This window comes from Eubalaena glacialis, chromosome 18, assembly GCF_028564815.1.
Source record: "Eubalaena glacialis isolate mEubGla1 chromosome 18, mEubGla1.1.hap2.+ XY, whole genome shotgun sequence".
Lineage (NCBI taxonomy): Eukaryota > Metazoa > Chordata > Mammalia > Artiodactyla > Balaenidae > Eubalaena > Eubalaena glacialis.
The window spans coordinates 66,794,631-66,811,811 of record NC_083733.1 but is presented as its reverse complement, the minus strand read 5'-3'; the positions used below and the strand labels follow the sequence as shown (position 1 = coordinate 66,811,811).

The 17,181-nt window shown below is 54.8% G+C and overlaps 2 protein-coding genes across 3 annotated transcripts; both read left to right on the top strand.

Moving 5' to 3' along the window:
• The first annotated feature begins 340 nt into the window (after window positions 1-340).
• SYT5 (synaptotagmin 5) lies at window positions 341-7,040 on the top strand. Of its 2 annotated transcripts, XM_061173859.1 has the most exons (9): window positions 341-530; window positions 1,657-1,759; window positions 2,326-2,498; window positions 4,141-4,260; window positions 4,376-4,543; window positions 4,868-5,035; window positions 5,338-5,455; window positions 5,736-5,869; window positions 6,471-7,040. In XM_061173859.1, exons 2-9 carry the CDS (start codon window positions 1,681-1,683, stop codon window positions 6,669-6,671), a joined length of 1,161 nt encoding a protein of 386 aa, XP_061029842.1. In that variant the 5' UTR covers window positions 341-530; window positions 1,657-1,680; the 3' UTR covers window positions 6,672-7,040. The 2 variants fall into 2 exon arrangements, with proteins under 2 accessions (XP_061029842.1, XP_061029843.1); XM_061173860.1 differs by lacking the exon at window positions 341-530 and having other exon boundaries at window positions 1,502-1,759; window positions 5,341-5,455.
• A 4,396-nt stretch (window positions 7,041-11,436) lies between these two features.
• On the top strand, window positions 11,437-17,089 carry DNAAF3 (dynein axonemal assembly factor 3). Its single transcript, XM_061173966.1, has 11 exons — window positions 11,437-11,521; window positions 11,819-11,961; window positions 12,317-12,410; window positions 13,499-13,656; window positions 13,953-14,135; window positions 14,347-14,472; window positions 14,577-14,699; window positions 14,945-15,074; window positions 15,705-15,819; window positions 15,988-16,062; window positions 16,147-17,089. The coding sequence occupies exons 1-11, from the start codon at window positions 11,437-11,439 to the stop codon at window positions 16,553-16,555; spliced, it is 1,641 nt and encodes a 546-aa protein (XP_061029949.1). The 3' UTR covers window positions 16,556-17,089.
• The last annotated feature ends 92 nt before the right edge of the window (window positions 17,090-17,181 follow it).

Sequence of the window (17,181 nt, the reverse complement as noted above, 5' to 3'; positions counted from 1 at the left end):
AGTCTGTATCGGATTTGCTGGAGAATTTCACGCTTAGTCTCCTGTCTGGATATCTGAATAGCTGGGTCTCCGGAGAGGGTCTTCTGGGTCCTAGAACCCGATATCCTGGAGCCCGGTGCTATGGACAGTCCCGGGGGCTGGGGTGGGGAGAAGGGGTCTGGATGCCGGGTGGCTGGACTAGAAGACAGAAAATCCTTGGGACCAGGATAAATATCCGTGGGCGCCCTGGTGGTTCCAGGCTGGGGCGGGACGAGGGCCGGGGCGGGGTTCTCCACCTTCCAAACACGCACGCGCACACACACATACACACTCCCACACACAGGCTTTCTCTCACACACATATACACGCTCACACACACGCACACGGGCACATACACACCCCGCGCCGGCTCCGTTCGGCCGAGCCCCCGCCCCACAGCGCTCCGCGATCAGCACCCAGGACAGCGCCAGCCACACGCGTGCGGGGGCGGGGTCCGGGCGGGGCCGGCGCCTCGGTGTCTCTCGGGAGGGTCCTGTCTAGACACCGAGCAGGTAGGAGCCGCTGGAACCCCCTCCCTAAGCCCCATCCTCATTCCCATCCCTAGAGAGATGGTGTGTGTGTGTGTGTGTGTGTGTGTGTGTGTGCGTGTGTGTGTGGTGGCGGGGACACTGGGAGAGACCAGCAGATGGAGTGGGAGGGCTGGAGCCTGAAACGGGGAGAATGGGATTTAGAGACAGGTGTGGAGACAAAGAGCCAGAGGGAAGGGAGGAGGAGGCAGTGGAAGAGGGTGCGAGACCCCGGTAGACTGAGATCAGACAACAGGCAGAGGCCAGACAACCCAGACGAGGGGCGGCGAGAAGCCGACGGGGAGACGGACCTCGATGTGGGGTCGAGAGAGGAATGGAGGCCGAGGCGGTCACGAGGACAGGTGTGAAGACAGAGCTCAGGGTGCGCGGAAGAGACAAACAAGCTGAAAAGGATGTGGGGGCCCAGCCAAGGCAGCAGGGCAGCCGCCCGCCCCCCACATTCCCCGCAAGAGTGGGAGAGGGAGGCCAGCCTGAGTCTTCACTCCCAGGGCCAGATGTGGAGGGAGGAGCCAGCTGTGGGCGCCTGGACAGACGGACGGGCAAGGCCGCGTCCTCCCCACCTTCGCTTGTCACGGGTATCCGGGTCTGAGGTCCCAGGTGGGACGGGGAACCGAACCAGCTTGCGCCTCTGGGACTCGGCTTCTGTGCGTCAGCCCCGCCCGTTGTCCTGGCAACAGGCCGTTGCCGGGGCAACCAGCGCTACCTTCACCCCGCCCTCGCGGAGCCAGCAGTTGCTCTGGGCAAACCGGTGCGCTGGTTCCCACGCCCGCCCTCGCCCACTTCCGGTTCAGGCCCCGGGGAAGGGCAAGAAAGGGACAGAAGTCAGCGGGATTGGATTCCTGGAGGCCTTGGAGGGAGGGGGCGTCCCTTGGGATGAGACTTGGTCCTGGAATCCACCCCCAGCCCTCGCCCTCCGTCGCAGGAAGGCTGAAACAACAACCCCCAGCATGCCTCGCGGCGGTTGGCAGGTTCCCATACGGGACCATACGGCCCAGGGTGCCGATGGGAGTTGGAGTTCTTTGTTGTTCGGATGGCTCAACGGATGCACGGGTGGGTGTGGGGGGACTAGAGCGTTTGGGTGCCTCCGCAGAAAGAACAGTAAGACCCCGCCGCCATGTTCCCGGAGCCCCCAACACCGGGGCCTCCAGCGACCGACACGCCTCCTGACTCGAGTCGCATCAGCCACGGCCCTGGTGAGCGAAACCCGGGGTGGAGCGGAGGGAAAGCCAGGCTAGGACTCCCAGGGGTGGGGTTCGAACGGGTGTATTCAGGCTGGCGGGCTGGAAAGTACGGGTGAGATTATAGTCGGCATCCTGGATTGGAATCTAAATGAAATGAAAAAGGGACAGGTTTGCAAGAAAATCAGGAACCAAATCAAGGGGTGTGGAATGGAATGGAACCGTGGATTGGTGAATTGGAAGGTCCACCTCTCCGTTCTTTTAAAGAGCAAGACTGAGGCCCAGGGAGGGGTTAAGCCTTATAAAACACAGCGGTTGAGCAGAAAGATTAGAATGGGGGTAGAAGAGGAGGTGGAACTAATCCTAATAGGCAAGAAAATCTAGATGGTGTCCGCCTGCCTTAGGTCTTCAAATAGTTTTATATGTGAGACCAGTTGGAAGGAAAACATGGGAATAAAGTGGAATGGAAATGGCTGGAGGAAAAACAAGGCCAGGATTTCAGCTGACACGTGTCATACAGAATGAATCAGCCTGCTTGTCTCTCAGGGCCTCAATGTTTGCTGTTTCCATGTCCTCTGCAGTGCCCCCCTGGGCTCTGGCCACCATCGTGCTGGTCTCAGGCCTCCTCGTCTTCAGCTGCTGTTTCTGTCTCTACCGGAAGCGTTGTCGGAGGCGGATGGGCAAGAAGAGCCAGGCTCAAGCCCAGGTCCACCTTCAGGAAGTGAAGGAGCTGGGCCGGAGTTACATAGACAAGGTGTGGCCTGGCCCAGCCCCTCAGCCCTGCTCCTTCCTGCACCCTTACTCCTCTCAATGGCCCAGCAGCCTCAGTCCCTGCTCCATCCCTCCTACACCCGCTGTATTTGCTCATCTCCCCTGTGTGTCTAGCCCTAAACTGGACCTGGGGACCTGGAGATAGACCAGACATTCACAAGAACCTCCAGTCTGATGGGGAAGTCAGATGCTCATATAGACATTCAAAATACAGGGTGGTATGTGCCACATTAGAGGCAGTACAGGGCCTATGGGAGCGCAGAGAAACCACCTGACAGCCTAGGGGGTCTGAGAAGGCTTCCTGGAGGAGGTGACTTCTGTGTTGAGACCCAAAGGAACTCAGAATTAACTGAGAGCAGAGAGAAGGACATTTACCTCAAAGGAGGAGCATGTGTTGAGGCCTGGAATCCTGATTCTGAGGGATATTTGGAGAACAAAGAGTCATTCTTCACAATAGCTGGGGTATAGCATACAGATATCCTGTGCTCTAGGGTGAGGTTTCTGGAGAGCTCAACAGTACCCATGTAATGAAGGTGATTAGGAGCCACAGAAGTTTTGAGTGGGAGAGGCACAAGGTCACATGGGCTTTAGGATGAATCCCCTGGAACCCTTGTGGAGGACAGGTCTGGGGCAAGGAGACAACGGAGGGGGCTGTATGGCAGCCTTGAGAGGTTGAAGCAAACGCGAGTTGGAAGACGTCGTTGGCGTGGAAAGCTACAGGTGCAAGTATCTGAGCACTGGGCCTCTGAATGCAGAGTGGAATGAGGCTCTCCTGGGAGCCAGAGTCCTAGGTTTCCAGCCCAGAGCAACCGACTCTGTGACCTTGGGAAATTCACTGTCTGTCTCTGAGCCTCAAGTTTGTGGACCATAGCTAGTATTTCCTTACCTCCCTTTTCAACAAATAGCTGTTATAATTATTACCCTTAAGGGGTGTCCTTTAGGGCCCTGGTATCCAGTCTCCATCCCTCTCCCCTAAGCCAGTGACTCCAAAGACCATCAGCGTCAGAATCAGTTCAGGTACTTGTTGAAATGCAAATTCTGGATCTTGTGCCAGACCTACTGAATCAGAATCTCTGAAGTGAAGGCATTTTACCACACTACTCAGGGGAATTCTGATTCACGTTGCATTTTGAAAATCGGTAACTTACTTTAAGAAGTTTTCTGACTTTGTTGTTCTAGTTTAGAATGGCAAATACGCACTAAATATGCCATTTTTCCTCCATATTTTCTGTCCAAGATCACTAATCAATGTGGCAATTTGGACAATCACCCCATACATCCATTAATGTGTGAACTAAAATCTGCATCCATCCTGTAGGCAATGAGACACTGTCAGTGCTTGTTTTTCTAGTCTAGGCATGACAAACACACTGCATGCGTGTCACCATGTCTATGCCCCATCGGTAGCAGGCATCACTAATAAAACACTGACAAACCGTACCACACTGTGTCGCCATGGCTAGTCCCACCTGTGGCAGACATCACTAATCAAACACCGACTCTGCTTAGCTTGCAAGTGTTCAGGCATAGCTGGAGGGATCTGTGAGTCTCCTTTGGCTTCTGCGCCTGGGTGGATATCACTATCAGGGGAAGAGTTCACCTGCCCTTGCCCCTGGCTCCCTAAGGTGCAGCCAGAAGTGGAGGAGCTGGAGCCGACACCATCTGGGCCAGGGCAGCAGGTGGCAGAGAAGCATGAACTAGGACGACTACAGTACTCACTGGATTATGATTTCCAGAGTGGCCAGGTGGGTGTGGAGGAGGGGAGATGCTTTGGAGGGGAGGGTCCCAGGGGTTCTAGCCCCTTCTTGGAGGAAGCTCTGGAAGGGAAGCTAAGACTAGGGTCCCCTTATCACTGTACAGCTGCTGGTGGGCATCGTGCAAGCTGAGGGATTGGCAGCCTTGGACCTAGGTGGCTCCTCTGACCCCTACGTGCGGGTTTACCTGCTGCCAGACAAACGGAGGCGGCACGAGACCAGGGTGCATCGGCAGACGCTGAACCCACACTTTGGGGAGAACTTTGCCTTCAAGGTGAGCTCGTGGCCTCAGTCCTTTATGCCCGGCAGCCTGTCCCCAGTCTCTGGAACACTAGGGACCGATATCTTCAGCTTTTACTGGTGGCAGCTACCAGCTCTGGGGACTATTCCACTGGACCCTGCGTTGTCCCTTTGGGGGGCACTACTGGCCCCTGGACTGCTTCGTTGGTCCTTGGGCTGTCCCATTTGGGGTCCAAGGACACCCCCCTAACTGTTCCTTGGGACCCTCGCTGCCCCCACTCATCGCCTTCCACCTGGATGTGCTGTGTCCCACTTCCTACTCTCACCGTGTGCTTTCTTTGCGTCCCCCTTCCCCCAGGTCCCCTACGTGGAGCTGGGGGGCAGGGTACTGGTCATGGCAGTATACGACTTCGACCGCTTCTCCCGCAACGACGCCATTGGGGAGGTGCGGATCCCCATGAGCTCCGTGGACTTGGGGCGGCCAGCGCTGGCCTGGCGGGAGCTGCAGGCGGCTCCTCGGGAGGAGGTGAGCACGCGTGGCCACGCCCCCACATCTGGCCCCGCCCACCTCAACCCCGGGCCAATCAGATCACAGGCCTCCGCGATCCTCCGGGCTCCAGCACTTCCACCTGCTGCAGAAGAGTAGCTCCCAGGTCTATCCTGGTGGATCAACGCCTCCCCTCCCCCTCGGCAGTCCCCCTCGGATTGTACCACCCGGGTCTTAACTCTGGACCATACCATTTCAACACGATGGGGAGGGAAGGAAAATCGCAGAGGGGTTGGATGCGGAGCCCCGGTTCCGGTGATGGGTCCCTCTCCATCTTTTAGCAGGAGAAACTAGGTGACATCTGCTTCTCCCTCCGCTATGTCCCCACGGCCGGGAAGCTCACCGTCATCGTCCTGGAGGCTAAAAACCTGAAGAAGATGGATGTAGCAGGGCTGTCAGGTGTGTGGGAAGCAAGCACATGGTGGTGGTGGTGGGCGGGGGAGGTGCTCTGGCTAAGGTTCTGGCAGTGTCTGGGCCCCGAGGGTCTCATGGGGAGAGGGAGGTCCAGGCTGTCATGGAGGATTTAGATTCTATTTGGGCACAGAGAAAGGAAGACCTGAGGGGTCCATGGGCTGTCTCCATGCTGTTCCAAAGAAGAGTCTCATGCATTCCCCTCAATCTGATCCCTTTGGACTCACCAGAGTGGTGGGGTTATAAGATTCCTCCTCCCTCTCCCCAGATCCGTATGTCAAGGTCCACCTGCTGCAGGGCGGCAAAAAGGTGCGGAAGAAGAAAACGACCATCAAGAAGAATACTCTGAACCCCTATTACAACGAGGCCTTCAGCTTCGAGGTGCCCTGTGACCAGGTCCAGGTGAGCTCAGACCTGCCCATAGCCCCTGCCAGAGCAGCCCTTACCCCGGAGTCCCAGGCCCTTAGAAACCCCCGTTGCTAAGGGAAGGGAGACTCCTTAGCAACCCTTAGAAGCCAGGTCTTGGGGGTCTGATTGTGTTCTCAATCTCAGTTTCTCCCATGAGGACCAGGAAGCCCCGCCCCCAAGCAAGACCAGGGTGCCCGTTGCCCTCAGGAGCTCTGGTTACTGAGAAAAAGAGACTTCCCCACAACCCTAAGGCCCGGCCCCTCCACCCATTTCAAAGCCTTGAAGATTTGCCCCCCTTAGGAGGCTGACCCTAAGGAGCCTCCTAACAACCCCTGAACAACGGGGATCCTGAGAGTTTATCTCCTTTGAAATCTGATCGCAGGAAGACTCCAGAGCATCCCTGTAACCAACCGCAGGGCGCTCCGCCCCCTTCCCCCCGTCCGAGCTCCAGATGAAGCCTTAGCCCGGGGGCCTAGGAAGGCCCCTCAGAATGAGGGTTGCGAGGGAGAGGGTCTCCTTAGCAATGATACCTGAGTCCCTCGCGTTACCTCCTTACCCCACTCTCTGTCTCTTCTTCCTCCCCTGCCCACCCCAGAAGGTTCAGGTGGAGCTGACTGTGCTAGACTACGACAAGCTGGGCAAGAACGAGGCCATCGGGAGGGTGGCCGTAGGGGCAGCGGCCGGGGGCGCTGGCCTGCGGCACTGGGCAGACATGCTGGCCAACCCCCGGCGGCCCATCGCCCAGTGGCACTCGCTGCGGCCCCCTGACCGAGTGAGGCCACCGCCAGCACCCTGATCCCCACCCTCAAGCCCCTGACCCCAGACTCCTGGCCAAAGCCACGTCCATGCCCACCTTTAAGCCTTCTCTGAACGCTAACACCCGCCCCCCAGTCTACCCATTCCTGCCTTCTCCCCACCCCCATTATGCCAATCATGATAACCTACCAACTCCCCCAATATGGCACATGCCCAGAAGCCCCAGGGACCCCTGGAAGAGGGGAGCAGTCTGGGCTCCCGCCATCCCAGGGTCCTGCCCTCTGCTTTGACAATCAGTGATCCCAGCCTACTATCCCCTTGGCTCCCAGTACCCCTTTTCCTGCACAGTATCACCCACTCCTGTCCCCGGTCTGATTCCTGCACCGCTCCTGGGACCAAATAAATACTCAGCAACTTTGCTGGCCTGGACTGGTGCTCCTTGATGGGGGTGGGTAGGGGTGAGGACTGGGAACCCAGGAGGGACCCTCCAGGGGTGGGACCACACAAGGGCAGGGATAGGGCTGCCTATCCTGGAAACACACACGGAAACTCACCCACCCACTCATCCATCCATCCTTTCACCCCCTCACTTTCCCATTCACTCCATCACTTATTCATTCACTCACCCCTCCAAGCTTCAGCTTCCTCATCTGAAAAAAATCATGATAATACTAATACCTACTGTAAATTTGCTGTGAGGATTCAATGAGAATTCACTTAGTTATTCATGAATTTATCCGCTCCCTCACCCATGATTTACATAGATTTTCATACCCATATTTCCCTCCCTCCCTTTCTTTCTTCCTTGCATCATCCATCCTTTCTATATTCCCTGAGGCCCTCTGTGTGCCAGCTTCTGTTGGATGCTGGGGCCCCCCAAATAGATGCAAATCCAGACTTTACTTCCAAGCAACTTACTGTCATCAAGGAAACAAAGTAGATATGCAGCGTCTAGGAATGAAATCCCCAGAGAATGAGAGAAAGGGCAAGATTTCCTCAGGGAGACACAGTAGTTCCAGCTACACCTCATTCTTTTTTCAACAAATTCTTTCTCTCAGTCTGTGTCTAGGAAAGTTGATCATTTTATTGGCTTCTCCCCCATCTCATCCCAGACAAGATTTCAGGTGATGGACAAAGGTCCATGACATTTGGCAAGAGAGCTCTCTGAGCATCAGGTAAAGTGGAAAATGAGCCAACAAGTACTGCCATGTGCTAAGGAAAGGGGCAGAACTTACCCCTGAGCTTCCTGGTGGCCAATGGGAAAAGGGAAATCTGATCAGTTACCTAGGTTGTGAGGTCCATGAAATTTAAAAAATTTCTCCAAAGGAATGCAGTAACTTCTCATGTGTGAGTGAGTGGGGGGCATCTTTATAAAGACAGTACTATGTATATATTATTACTATCATTACTATTACTTTTGCTACTTTTGATAATAATCCTCACAGCAACCTCATGAAATAGACACGATTATTATTCCCAGTTGGCAAATGAGGAAACTGTGCTTCAGGGAATTAACATGACCTGCTCGGGATCATACATCCAGGAAGTCCTTCTCTAAGTCCTGGGATTGAATCTGTTCTGAGTTAGATGATGACATTGGGATCCCTGGGTCTATGTCTCCACAAGTAAGCAGACAAATGAGAAGTATAAAACCATTACAAGTGGCGACCAAACTGGGAAGGAAACTAGTAAGGGCTCAGATCATTTAAAAAGAGTTGTCAGGGACAGCTTCTCTGAAGAAGTAGTGTTTAGGCTGTGATATGAATGACAAGAAGGCATGAGGCTTCCAAAGATGAAGGGGAAATACAATGGAATATGATCCAGTCACAAAAAGGAATGAAGTACTGATTCATGCTATAGCATAGATGAACCTTGAAAACACGATTTTAAGTGAAAGAAGCCAGACATAAAAGGCCACATATTGTATGATTCCAACTATATGAAATATCTAGAATAGGCAAATCCACAGAGAAAAAAAAAGTAGACTAGTGGTTTTCAGGGACTAGGGAGAGGGATAAATGGGGAGTGACTGATTAATGAGTATTGGGTCTCCTTATGGCGTGATGAGCAATTTCTGGAACTAGATAGTGGTGATGGTTGCACAATACTGTGAATGTACTAAACATCATTAATTGTAAGCTTCGTATTGTGTGTATTTTAACACACACACACACACACACAAAGATGAGGGGGAAGAAAATTCCATACAGAAGGAACCCCAAGTTCCTTGCAAAGGCCCTGGGGGCAAGAACAGGCTTGATGTATTCTCAAAAGAGCTAGGAGGCCAGTGTGGCTGGAGAGGAGCATCAGGGCGGATGTATGGGGGTGGGGGTGGGGACATGACTTAAGAGACACAGCCAAGAGCCAGATCACACAGGAACTAGGAAGTGAAGCTAAGGAACTGGGATTGTATCTACCTGCAGTGAGAAACCTCAGTAGGGTTTTAGAGGGAAGTGGCATGGCTTGGTTCACATTTCAGATTACTCTGGCTCCTCCGTGGAGGAAGCGTTGTGGAGAGTGGCAGTGATGAAGATAAAAGACATTACGCCTCACTGGAGAAAGTCAGTATCTGGGGCTCTAGTGGGCTGAAGGCTGACTCAGGAGGGGCCCAGGTTGGCTGGCCCACTCCTGGAGGGTTGCTGAAAACTTAGCCTTCATTTCCTTCCCACTAACCAGAACTGTCCTCAGCAGGCAGGTGGACCTCCTTTTAACCCACCACACTCCTGCTAGCTGCATGTTACCTTTCCCATTTTACAGAGCAGGAAACTGAGGCAGAGAGGGTGACTGACTTGGCTAAGTTCATGTAGCAGGGTGAGGAGAGGGGACAGAGGACCGAGGATCCTTGGGTGCTGTGCCCTGGGCTGGGTGCTGGGGATGATATGGAGATGTGCCTCACTGGAGTCCCTGCCCTTGTGGAACTCACAGACAGGTTAAGTCACCTGGCCGAGTTCTCTCAGCCAGCAAGTGACAGGACAAGGTGTAAACCCAGCCATGTCTGGCACCAAAAGCCACATTCTCAAACGTCCTCAACCCCAGATATAAAGTACTGGGAGTCACAGGGTAGACTACAGTGGCCATCTGCTGAAAAAGCAGGAGCAGAACTCAGGAAGATCCCTGGCTAAGGTTGGAAGGATGAGTTGGAGTTTTCCACGGGGAGAAGGGGAGGATGTTAGAAGAAGCAACACAAGTCATAAAGGGACTTCCCTGGTGGTTCAGTAGCTAAGACTCCGCACTCCCAATGCTCCCAATTCAGGGTGCCCAGGTTCGATCCCTGGTCAGGAAACTAGATCTCACATGCCGCAACTAAAAGATGCCATGTGCTGCAACTAAAAAAAAAAAAAAAAAAAAAAAGATCCTGCGTGCCACAACTAAGACCTGGCTCAGCCAAGTAAATAAATAAATAATAAATAAATAAACAAAAACACAAGCCATATAGACCTGCAGACAACAGAGGACTTGGTGTGGTTCCTGAGGTGTGCTGTTACCATCTCTCTGAAGCCCTGTTGTGTAGCTTGCCCTCTTCCGTTGTTTAAATACTGTCACTGTGGCTGATTTCAAGCCACCAATGTGAAGTCTGAATATAGAGTTGAGAAGAGATGCCTACTACCACACCATCCTATAGTATTTCCCAGAGTAGAACAAGGGTCCCAAAATTTAAGGCAAAGCCAAAACAAAAACAAAAACAAAGTCACCAAAACCAACACACCCAGTAATCAAGATAGTATTTTAATGCAATATTTTTTAAAATTCAAAACTAATGCAAAAAAGAAATACAAGATGGAAAAATAAATAAAATATAAAAAATTTAAAGACAGGATCTGACCCTTTACTTGGACCACTCTGCCTTATCCTAATCCTGGCCCTTGTTCTAATAAAACTTTATTTACAAAAACAGCCCATGGTCCTAGTTTGCCAACTTCATTTTTTAAACTATTGCATTAAAATAGCATTTCCTTCTTACAGGTACAATAGCTGTAAATAACCTTAAGACCATCAATAATTGCAAAATATAATAAAATAGGAAGTGATGAGTTTTGAGTATGATTACTTTTATTTTAATGTATTTTATTGGAATTTAATTTTTAGTAATTAATTTAGTAAAAAGTTTAATTTTTAGTAATGATTGTGTGTAAAACCAGGTCACAAAATTCCTGAAAATTTAACAACCGGGGCCAGTGCTAGCTGGCCCCAGTACTTCGCTGTGTTTTTCTCACCTGGAGAGAAGCCCTGTGTGATAGAGCCAGGGTGTGAGGGGAAATGGGGCCACAGAGGTCTATAGTTTAAGGTCTAAGCCACCTCAGTTTAATTTGGGTTTATCAAGATTCTATTCCGTTCTGTCTAAATTTGAATCGGCCCAGGCCTCCAGCTTCCAGAAATTTGGTTCGCCCCCAGCTCCGCCCCAGCCTCTTCCGGCCCCGCCCCTACCCCTCCAGCGCCGTCGTCATGACAACCGCGTCCTCTCGCCCACCACGCCCACAAACCCTTAGCGCTCCCATTGGCTAAAAGTTTGCAACCGGCAGGTCTCCCTCACTCTCATTGGTCAGTTGATCGCGGTGGTGCCAGCCCGCCCACTTCTATTGGCCGACTGATTGAAAAGGGCGGGGACTATGGGCAGCAGTTGTGTAGGGGCCTTGGGATCCCAGCGCCGCACCGAGAGGGGAGGGAGGGGACGTCTCGGGTTATTTGGAAGGATAAAGGTGAGGGGGGTGTGAAAGGGGCGAGAAGTCAGCGGAGGTGAGAGGGGAATGGGTGGGCAATGCAGACACGATATTTGGGGACTCCCGGGTTGTTTGTCCCGCAGGGCGATGACCACACCAGCGGGCTCGGGCACTGGCTTCGGCTCTGTGTCCTGGTGGGGCCTGTCCCCGGCGGTTGACCTGCAGGCTGAGAGTGAGTCGCCCACTCAGGACCACAAATCATCCGACACAGCGGCTGCTTTCACAGCCTGGCAGACACTAATGTTCTGGCGCTAACGTTCTCTGAGGCTCCAAGGGCGGGGGGTGCCCTCCAGTGGACAGCCTGGATACCACTGCGAACTACGAGTCCCAGAATGCTTAGAGGCACAGCTCCTTTTAAAACCAAGGCCGGGGGTGCAAGTTCTGCTGGGAGTTGTAGTCCATCGTTCTGGGGGTGGCTTCAGGGGGCCCTCTCCAGGCCACCAACTCCAGCCCGCTGTCGTCTTGTCAGGTCCTCCTGTGGACCCAGACTCACAGGCCGATACAGAGCACGGGACCCCCGAGCTAAATGTGCTGCTGTTGGGCTCCGTGGATGGGCGACACCTGCTACGGACCCTGGCCCGGGCGGCTCTCTGGCCTCGAAGGAGGTTCCGTGTAAGCTGGGATTATGGGATCCCGGAAGGAGGAGGATGAAGATAAGAGCACAGATTCCTGAGTCCTTGAGGGAGGAGGGAGCTGGGGACCCAGACTCCTAGGTTCTGAGGAGGGAAGGGGCTGGGGTTGGGGACTCCTGGGTTGAAGTGGGAGGAAGAGCCTAAGGATCAAGTCTCCTGAGTAGTGATGGGGAGGAGGGTTCTGAGTGCCCACACTCCTGTGTTTGAAGGAGTGGGGCTGGTGTACAGGTCTCCTGGGTCCTGTGGAAGGAGGGGGCTGAGGTTTCCCACTCCAGGGTCTCCTAGGGGCCAGGAACGCAGGTCTCAGAATCATTCTTCCCTGTCCATCCTTCCAGTTTTATGTGCTGGAGAATAATATGGAAGCTGTAGCCCGACACATGCTGATTTTCAGCCTAGCCCTGGAGGATCCTGAGAAGATGGGGTTGCAAGGTCAGCAAAGACCCGGCAATCTGGCCCCCAGCTTCTTCCCCCTCCCTGCAGGAATTCTGGCATTTCAAGGGTGTGGTTAAACATTTTGGACATTGTTCCCTATTTCATCACTTGCTCACTTGTTTGGTAGCCTTAGAGCCTCAGCTTTTCCCACCTTTGAAATGGGGATAAAAGATAATACTTACTAGAATCGTTTAGGGAATTCCAGGAGAAAAGCCACATAAAACTCTCAGAACTGTGCGTGACACAGTGTAAGCATTCAAAACCTCCTCGCGAGGGAGAAGCCCAAAAGAGATCAAAGGGCTTCCTGAGAGGTCGTGAGTCCCCCAGATGTGGGGAGGGTTTGGCTGAGCTGAGCTCAGTCCTGCCCAAAGCCTCCCTCAGGCCTGAGTCTCCCTTAGTTAGAGGTGTGCACCCCAGGGAATCTGCGTGGAGGAAGCGGCCTTGGAAGTGAGATTATAAGGAGGAGGGGGAGAAGGAGGATTTGGGTGGGAAATGATTATTTCCCAGTAACAAAAACTTCAGTTTAGTGCCTAGAGCAGAGTGTAGACTCAGGCAGGCTGTGTTCAGATTCTGACTCTGCTTGCTGTGTGACCTTAGTTGCGGCAGGCGAACTCTTAGTTGCAGCATGCATGTAGGATCTAGTTCCATGACCAGGGATCGAACCCGGGCCGCCTGCATTGGGAGCGCGGAGTCTTATCCACTGCGCCACCAGGAAAGTCCCTTTTATAAGATTCTTAACTAAAATGAAAATATTCAACACTTTAACACACATAAATCTTCATCTCCATCTATATCTATATACAACTTTTCCTTTTTTAAGGCAAGGGAAACAAACATGAAATTCAGGATTGGGGTTACCTGCAGGGGGTGGGAAGGAATAGGCGAGGAGACCTAGGTGAGGTGTAAGTTATTCTTCGTGTTCTAGCTATTCGGGTGGGTAGGGAGTTTGCCTGGGTCCGTTGTGCTCATTACACGACTATGGAATAAGAAGATCACTATAAAGTGGGTATGCGTCATCTGCACGGGTCTCATTTCTGGGCTCACTACTCTGCCCCCTCCTCTAATTTTCTCCCCCCTCCCCGCAGAGAGGAGCGAGACCTTCCTGGAGATGTGGGGGAACGCGCTGCTGCGCCCGCCTGTGGCCGCCTTCGTGCGCGCCCAGGCCGGCCGCTTGGCTCGCCTCGTCCCGGAGCCCGATCGCCTGGCGGAGCAGCTGCCCTGGCTCAGCCTGGGCGCCCTCAAGGTGCCGCCGCCCGGCCTGCGACCGTCACCGGCGGGGATCCGGGTGTCGGCGGGAAGAATGGAGATGGGCAGTCCAAAAGGGTTTGCGTTGATGGATCGAGCTGAGGGCTCCCCGGCTCCCACAGTGGGATATGGCCCTGGGGGTGGCTTCTACTCTCGGAGCCTCAGTTTCTTCATCTGAGAAAAAAGAGAATCGTTCCCACGCCCTAGGAGGGAAGGGAGGATCAGGTAAGAGAAGCCGCGGTCCCTGCAGCCGCCTCTCCCTCGTTCTCTCTCCACGCGGGCCTGGCCGCGCAGTTTCGCGAGCGCGACGCCCTGGAGGCTGTGTTCCGTTTCTGGGCCGGAGGGGAGAAGGGGCCCGAGGCTTTCCCCATGAGCCGCCTGTGGGACTCGAGGCTGCGCCACTACCTGGGCTCCCGGTACGACGCCCGGCGCGGTGTCAGCGACTGGGACCTGCACATGAAGCTGCACGATCGCGGGGTGAGGGCTGGGAGGAGGGGCCTGGGGTCTCCAGTCCTGGGTGTGTAGGAGGAGGGGCTGGGGCTTGAGGAAGCAGCGGTTGGGGGCCCCGAATCCTGGGTCTGAAGGAAAAGGGTGCCAGAGGCCCTCAGTGCTGGGTCTTTGGGAGGAGATCCTGGGATCCATATACCCGATTCACTGAGGCCTCTTTTCTTGCATCCCCCCACTCCAGGCCCGAGTCATCCACACCAGTGAGTTCCGGCGCTGGAGGGACACAGGAGTCGCCTTTGAACTCAGAGACGCCAGCGCTTATCACGTGCCCAACCGGACCCTGGCGTCCGGTCGCCTCCTGAGCCACGTACGAGTCCACTCCCTGCCCTGGCTGCTGCTTCATTTCGGGGGCCCAGGAGTCGGAGTCCCCAACATCGACCTCACCCGTCTCCTCTCTCCCTGATTTCCCAGCGCGGGGAGCGCGTAGCAGCGCGCGGGTACTGGGGGGACATCGTCACGGGGCCCTTCGTGGCCTTTGGCATCGAAGCGGACGACGAGACCCTCCTGAGGACCAGCAACGGGCAGCCTATCAAGGTTTGAGGCTGGAGGCGCTGGGGCTGGAGGCGAGTCCGCGAGACCCCGCCCCCTGCCGTCCAGGCCCCGCCCCCTACGCGCCCCGTCTCTACTTCCTAGGGCCAGTCTGGAAGTGTAAGCTTGCCCGCCGGATGCTAGCTCTGGGGGTGGGGGAGTGTGGGGGTGGCGTACTCTAAGCCTCTCCCCTGCCAGCCCGGCCCCGCAGTCCTAGCCCCGCATCCGGCCACGCCCCTTCTCCCCCAAAGACTGCGGGCGAGATCACGCAGCACAACGTGACGGAGCTGTTCCGAGAGATGGCCGCCTGGGGGCGCCCGAGAGCCGCCCAGGGAGACCCCGCGCAGGTGCAAGGCGACGCGGATGGAAGCCCGGAGCCTGGTAAGCGACGGACTCAGCCTTCTTCCTTGAGATGGGAAGTGGGGCTCGGGTGATCATGTCTGAGAGAGAATGGGACCCGGACCTCCGTCCCGGGCTTCAGGCTCCTGGTGTTTCAAGTCCAAGCATGGACTGATATGGTATCTAATGCCAGGACAAGTGACCTCCCCTTCCCGACATCCGGTCTATTTTTCTCTCTTCTCTTTGAGCTTCTCTCCCTTTCCTAAATCCTCACACCATCCTTAGCATTCTGAATTCCAGTAGTAGAATTCTCATCCTACCTGCAGAAGTCCAAGAGGCTGAGAACATTTTAACAAGGTTAAGCTGGGTCCCAGCTTAACGCTGGAGAGCCCCCCCCCCAATCTGGTCGTGCCTCCTTCTACCCATCCCCTAACTTGGCCCTCCCGGGTGAATGGATGTTTTGTGTGGCCATGGGCCAACCACTCTCTTTTCTTCTCTTGAATCTCAGTTGCCTGGTCTGTAAAATGGGTCTCTGCGTGGCAGGCCAATCTTCCCAGAATTTTCCAGGAATCTGCCTAAGAGAAAGGATGAGAAAGGGCTTGAAGACGGACAAGGCGAGTCATCTCCAAGCTTTGTCTGTCTGCCTAACCCTGCCAGTCTTCCCTTCCCCAGCAGCCCCTGTCCCGGAATCCTTCACGGTCCACTTCCTGTCCCTCGGTTCTGCCCAGACTCTCCACCACAAGAGCTGCTACAAGGGACGGTTCCAGCTTCTCTACGTAGCTTGTGGGTAAGAGGGCCTGGGAGGTTCCCAGATTTCCCTCCCCCAACCCCTCCTCCCTCAGACCCAGGAATCCAGGCCTCCAGACCCTCCTTAATCAGTGTCTAGGTCCCCAGCCCGCCTCTTCCCTCAGGACCTAAAAGTCTGAGCCTCAGCCCTCCCCTTTTCTCTCCGCAGGATGGTCCATCTTCTCAGCCCTGAGCTCGGGGCCTGCGTGGCCCCCGGAGGACGCCTCATTGTAGAATTAGCCCAGTGAGCCAGCGGAGAGCAGGGCGGGGAACTTCCAGGCTGGGGGTGGAAAGCCAGGTCCCCTAACACGCCGCTTCCTGGTTCCAGGTTCCTAGTGGACCTGCGGCAGGAGCAGCTGCAGGGGTTCTCCACCCGGGTCGGGGAGCTAGCACAGGCGGCTGGATTCGCCCCACAGCCGGGGGCCAGGCGCTCGCAGACCTTCGCGCGCTTCTACAAGGCCGGAGACTGTGCTCCCAGCCACAAGGACCCAGCTGTGGGATCTGGGACTCCGTCCTCTGAAGTCCTGGCCCCGCCCCTTGAGGCAACCAACCCTCCCCCCGAGGACCTGACCCAGCCCCTTGAAGGCGGGACCCCACCCTCTGAACCCCTCAGACGGCCCTCAGAGTCTCAGGCTTCACTGTTGGAGGCTTTGGTTCCACCCACAGGGAGTCAGACCCCCAAACCAGAGAGTCTGACTGTACCTCCAGAGACCAACTCCCCAATCCCTAACTTCTAAAGTCGGGTCCTAGAATCAGAACGTGCCTCTAGAATACTCTATATTCCCAGCACTCTCAGCGCCAGAGGTGTCGCTAGAATTTCAGATTCCATTCCTGGGATTCTATATTTTATTCCTAGAATTCTAGATTGTTCTCTTGAGTTCTACATTCCACTCCCAAGACTCTAAAACCAGCCTGGAGATCCGGCCCTGGGGCTCAGGCCCTCTGCGTGGTCCCCTCATCCCCAGGCATCCCATTCCTAACTAGGGGCTGGGGGTGTCTCCTCTCACAGGCTGGTCAACACTAGGGTGGTCCAAGTAAAGAGAGCCAGATCCTCTTCTCCGTGTGTCCATGTGTCTTTCCTGCCCTCAGTCTGTCTCCAGGGCTGGGAGAGGGGAGGGGCAGGAGTGTTCAAGAGAGGAGACTCGAGACCAGATTTCTGGGTTCCCAAGAGGGCTAGGGGTGAATTTCTCCGTGCTGCCTGCTGAGAGCCTGGGCACCCCACACCTGGATTCTCAAATAAATCAGCAAAATTTATGGATTGGCTAACAGGTTTGGGGCACTGAAACTGACCATAACATGGTAAAAAAAAGTTCCAGCCCTCAAGGAGAATTACAATTTAGTGAGGGGGCGGGGCCTAGACTCC

What these genes read in the sequence shown, in the direction of transcription:
- SYT5 (XM_061173859.1), top strand. Translation starts at nt 1,681, where the DNA reads ATGTTCCCGGAGCCCCCAACACCGGGGCCTCCAGCGACCGACACGCCT. An exon ending in TCGCATCAGCCACGGCCCTG is followed by an intron (nt 1,760 to 2,325) that starts GTGAGCGAAACC and finishes TGTCCTCTGCAG; the next exon opens with TGCCCCCCTGGGCTCTGGCC. An exon ending in ATGATTTCCAGAGTGGCCAG is followed by an intron (nt 4,261 to 4,375) that starts GTGGGTGTGGAG and finishes ATCACTGTACAG; the next exon opens with CTGCTGGTGGGCATCGTGCA.
- DNAAF3 (XM_061173966.1), top strand. Translation starts at nt 11,437, where the DNA reads ATGACCACACCAGCGGGCTCGGGCACTGGCTTCGGCTCTGTGTCCTGG. An exon ending in GGTTGACCTGCAGGCTGAGA is followed by an intron (nt 11,522 to 11,818) that starts GTGAGTCGCCCA and finishes TCGTCTTGTCAG; the next exon opens with GTCCTCCTGTGGACCCAGAC. An exon ending in TCAGCCTGGGCGCCCTCAAG is followed by an intron (nt 13,657 to 13,952) that starts GTGCCGCCGCCC and finishes CTGGCCGCGCAG; the next exon opens with TTTCGCGAGCGCGACGCCCT.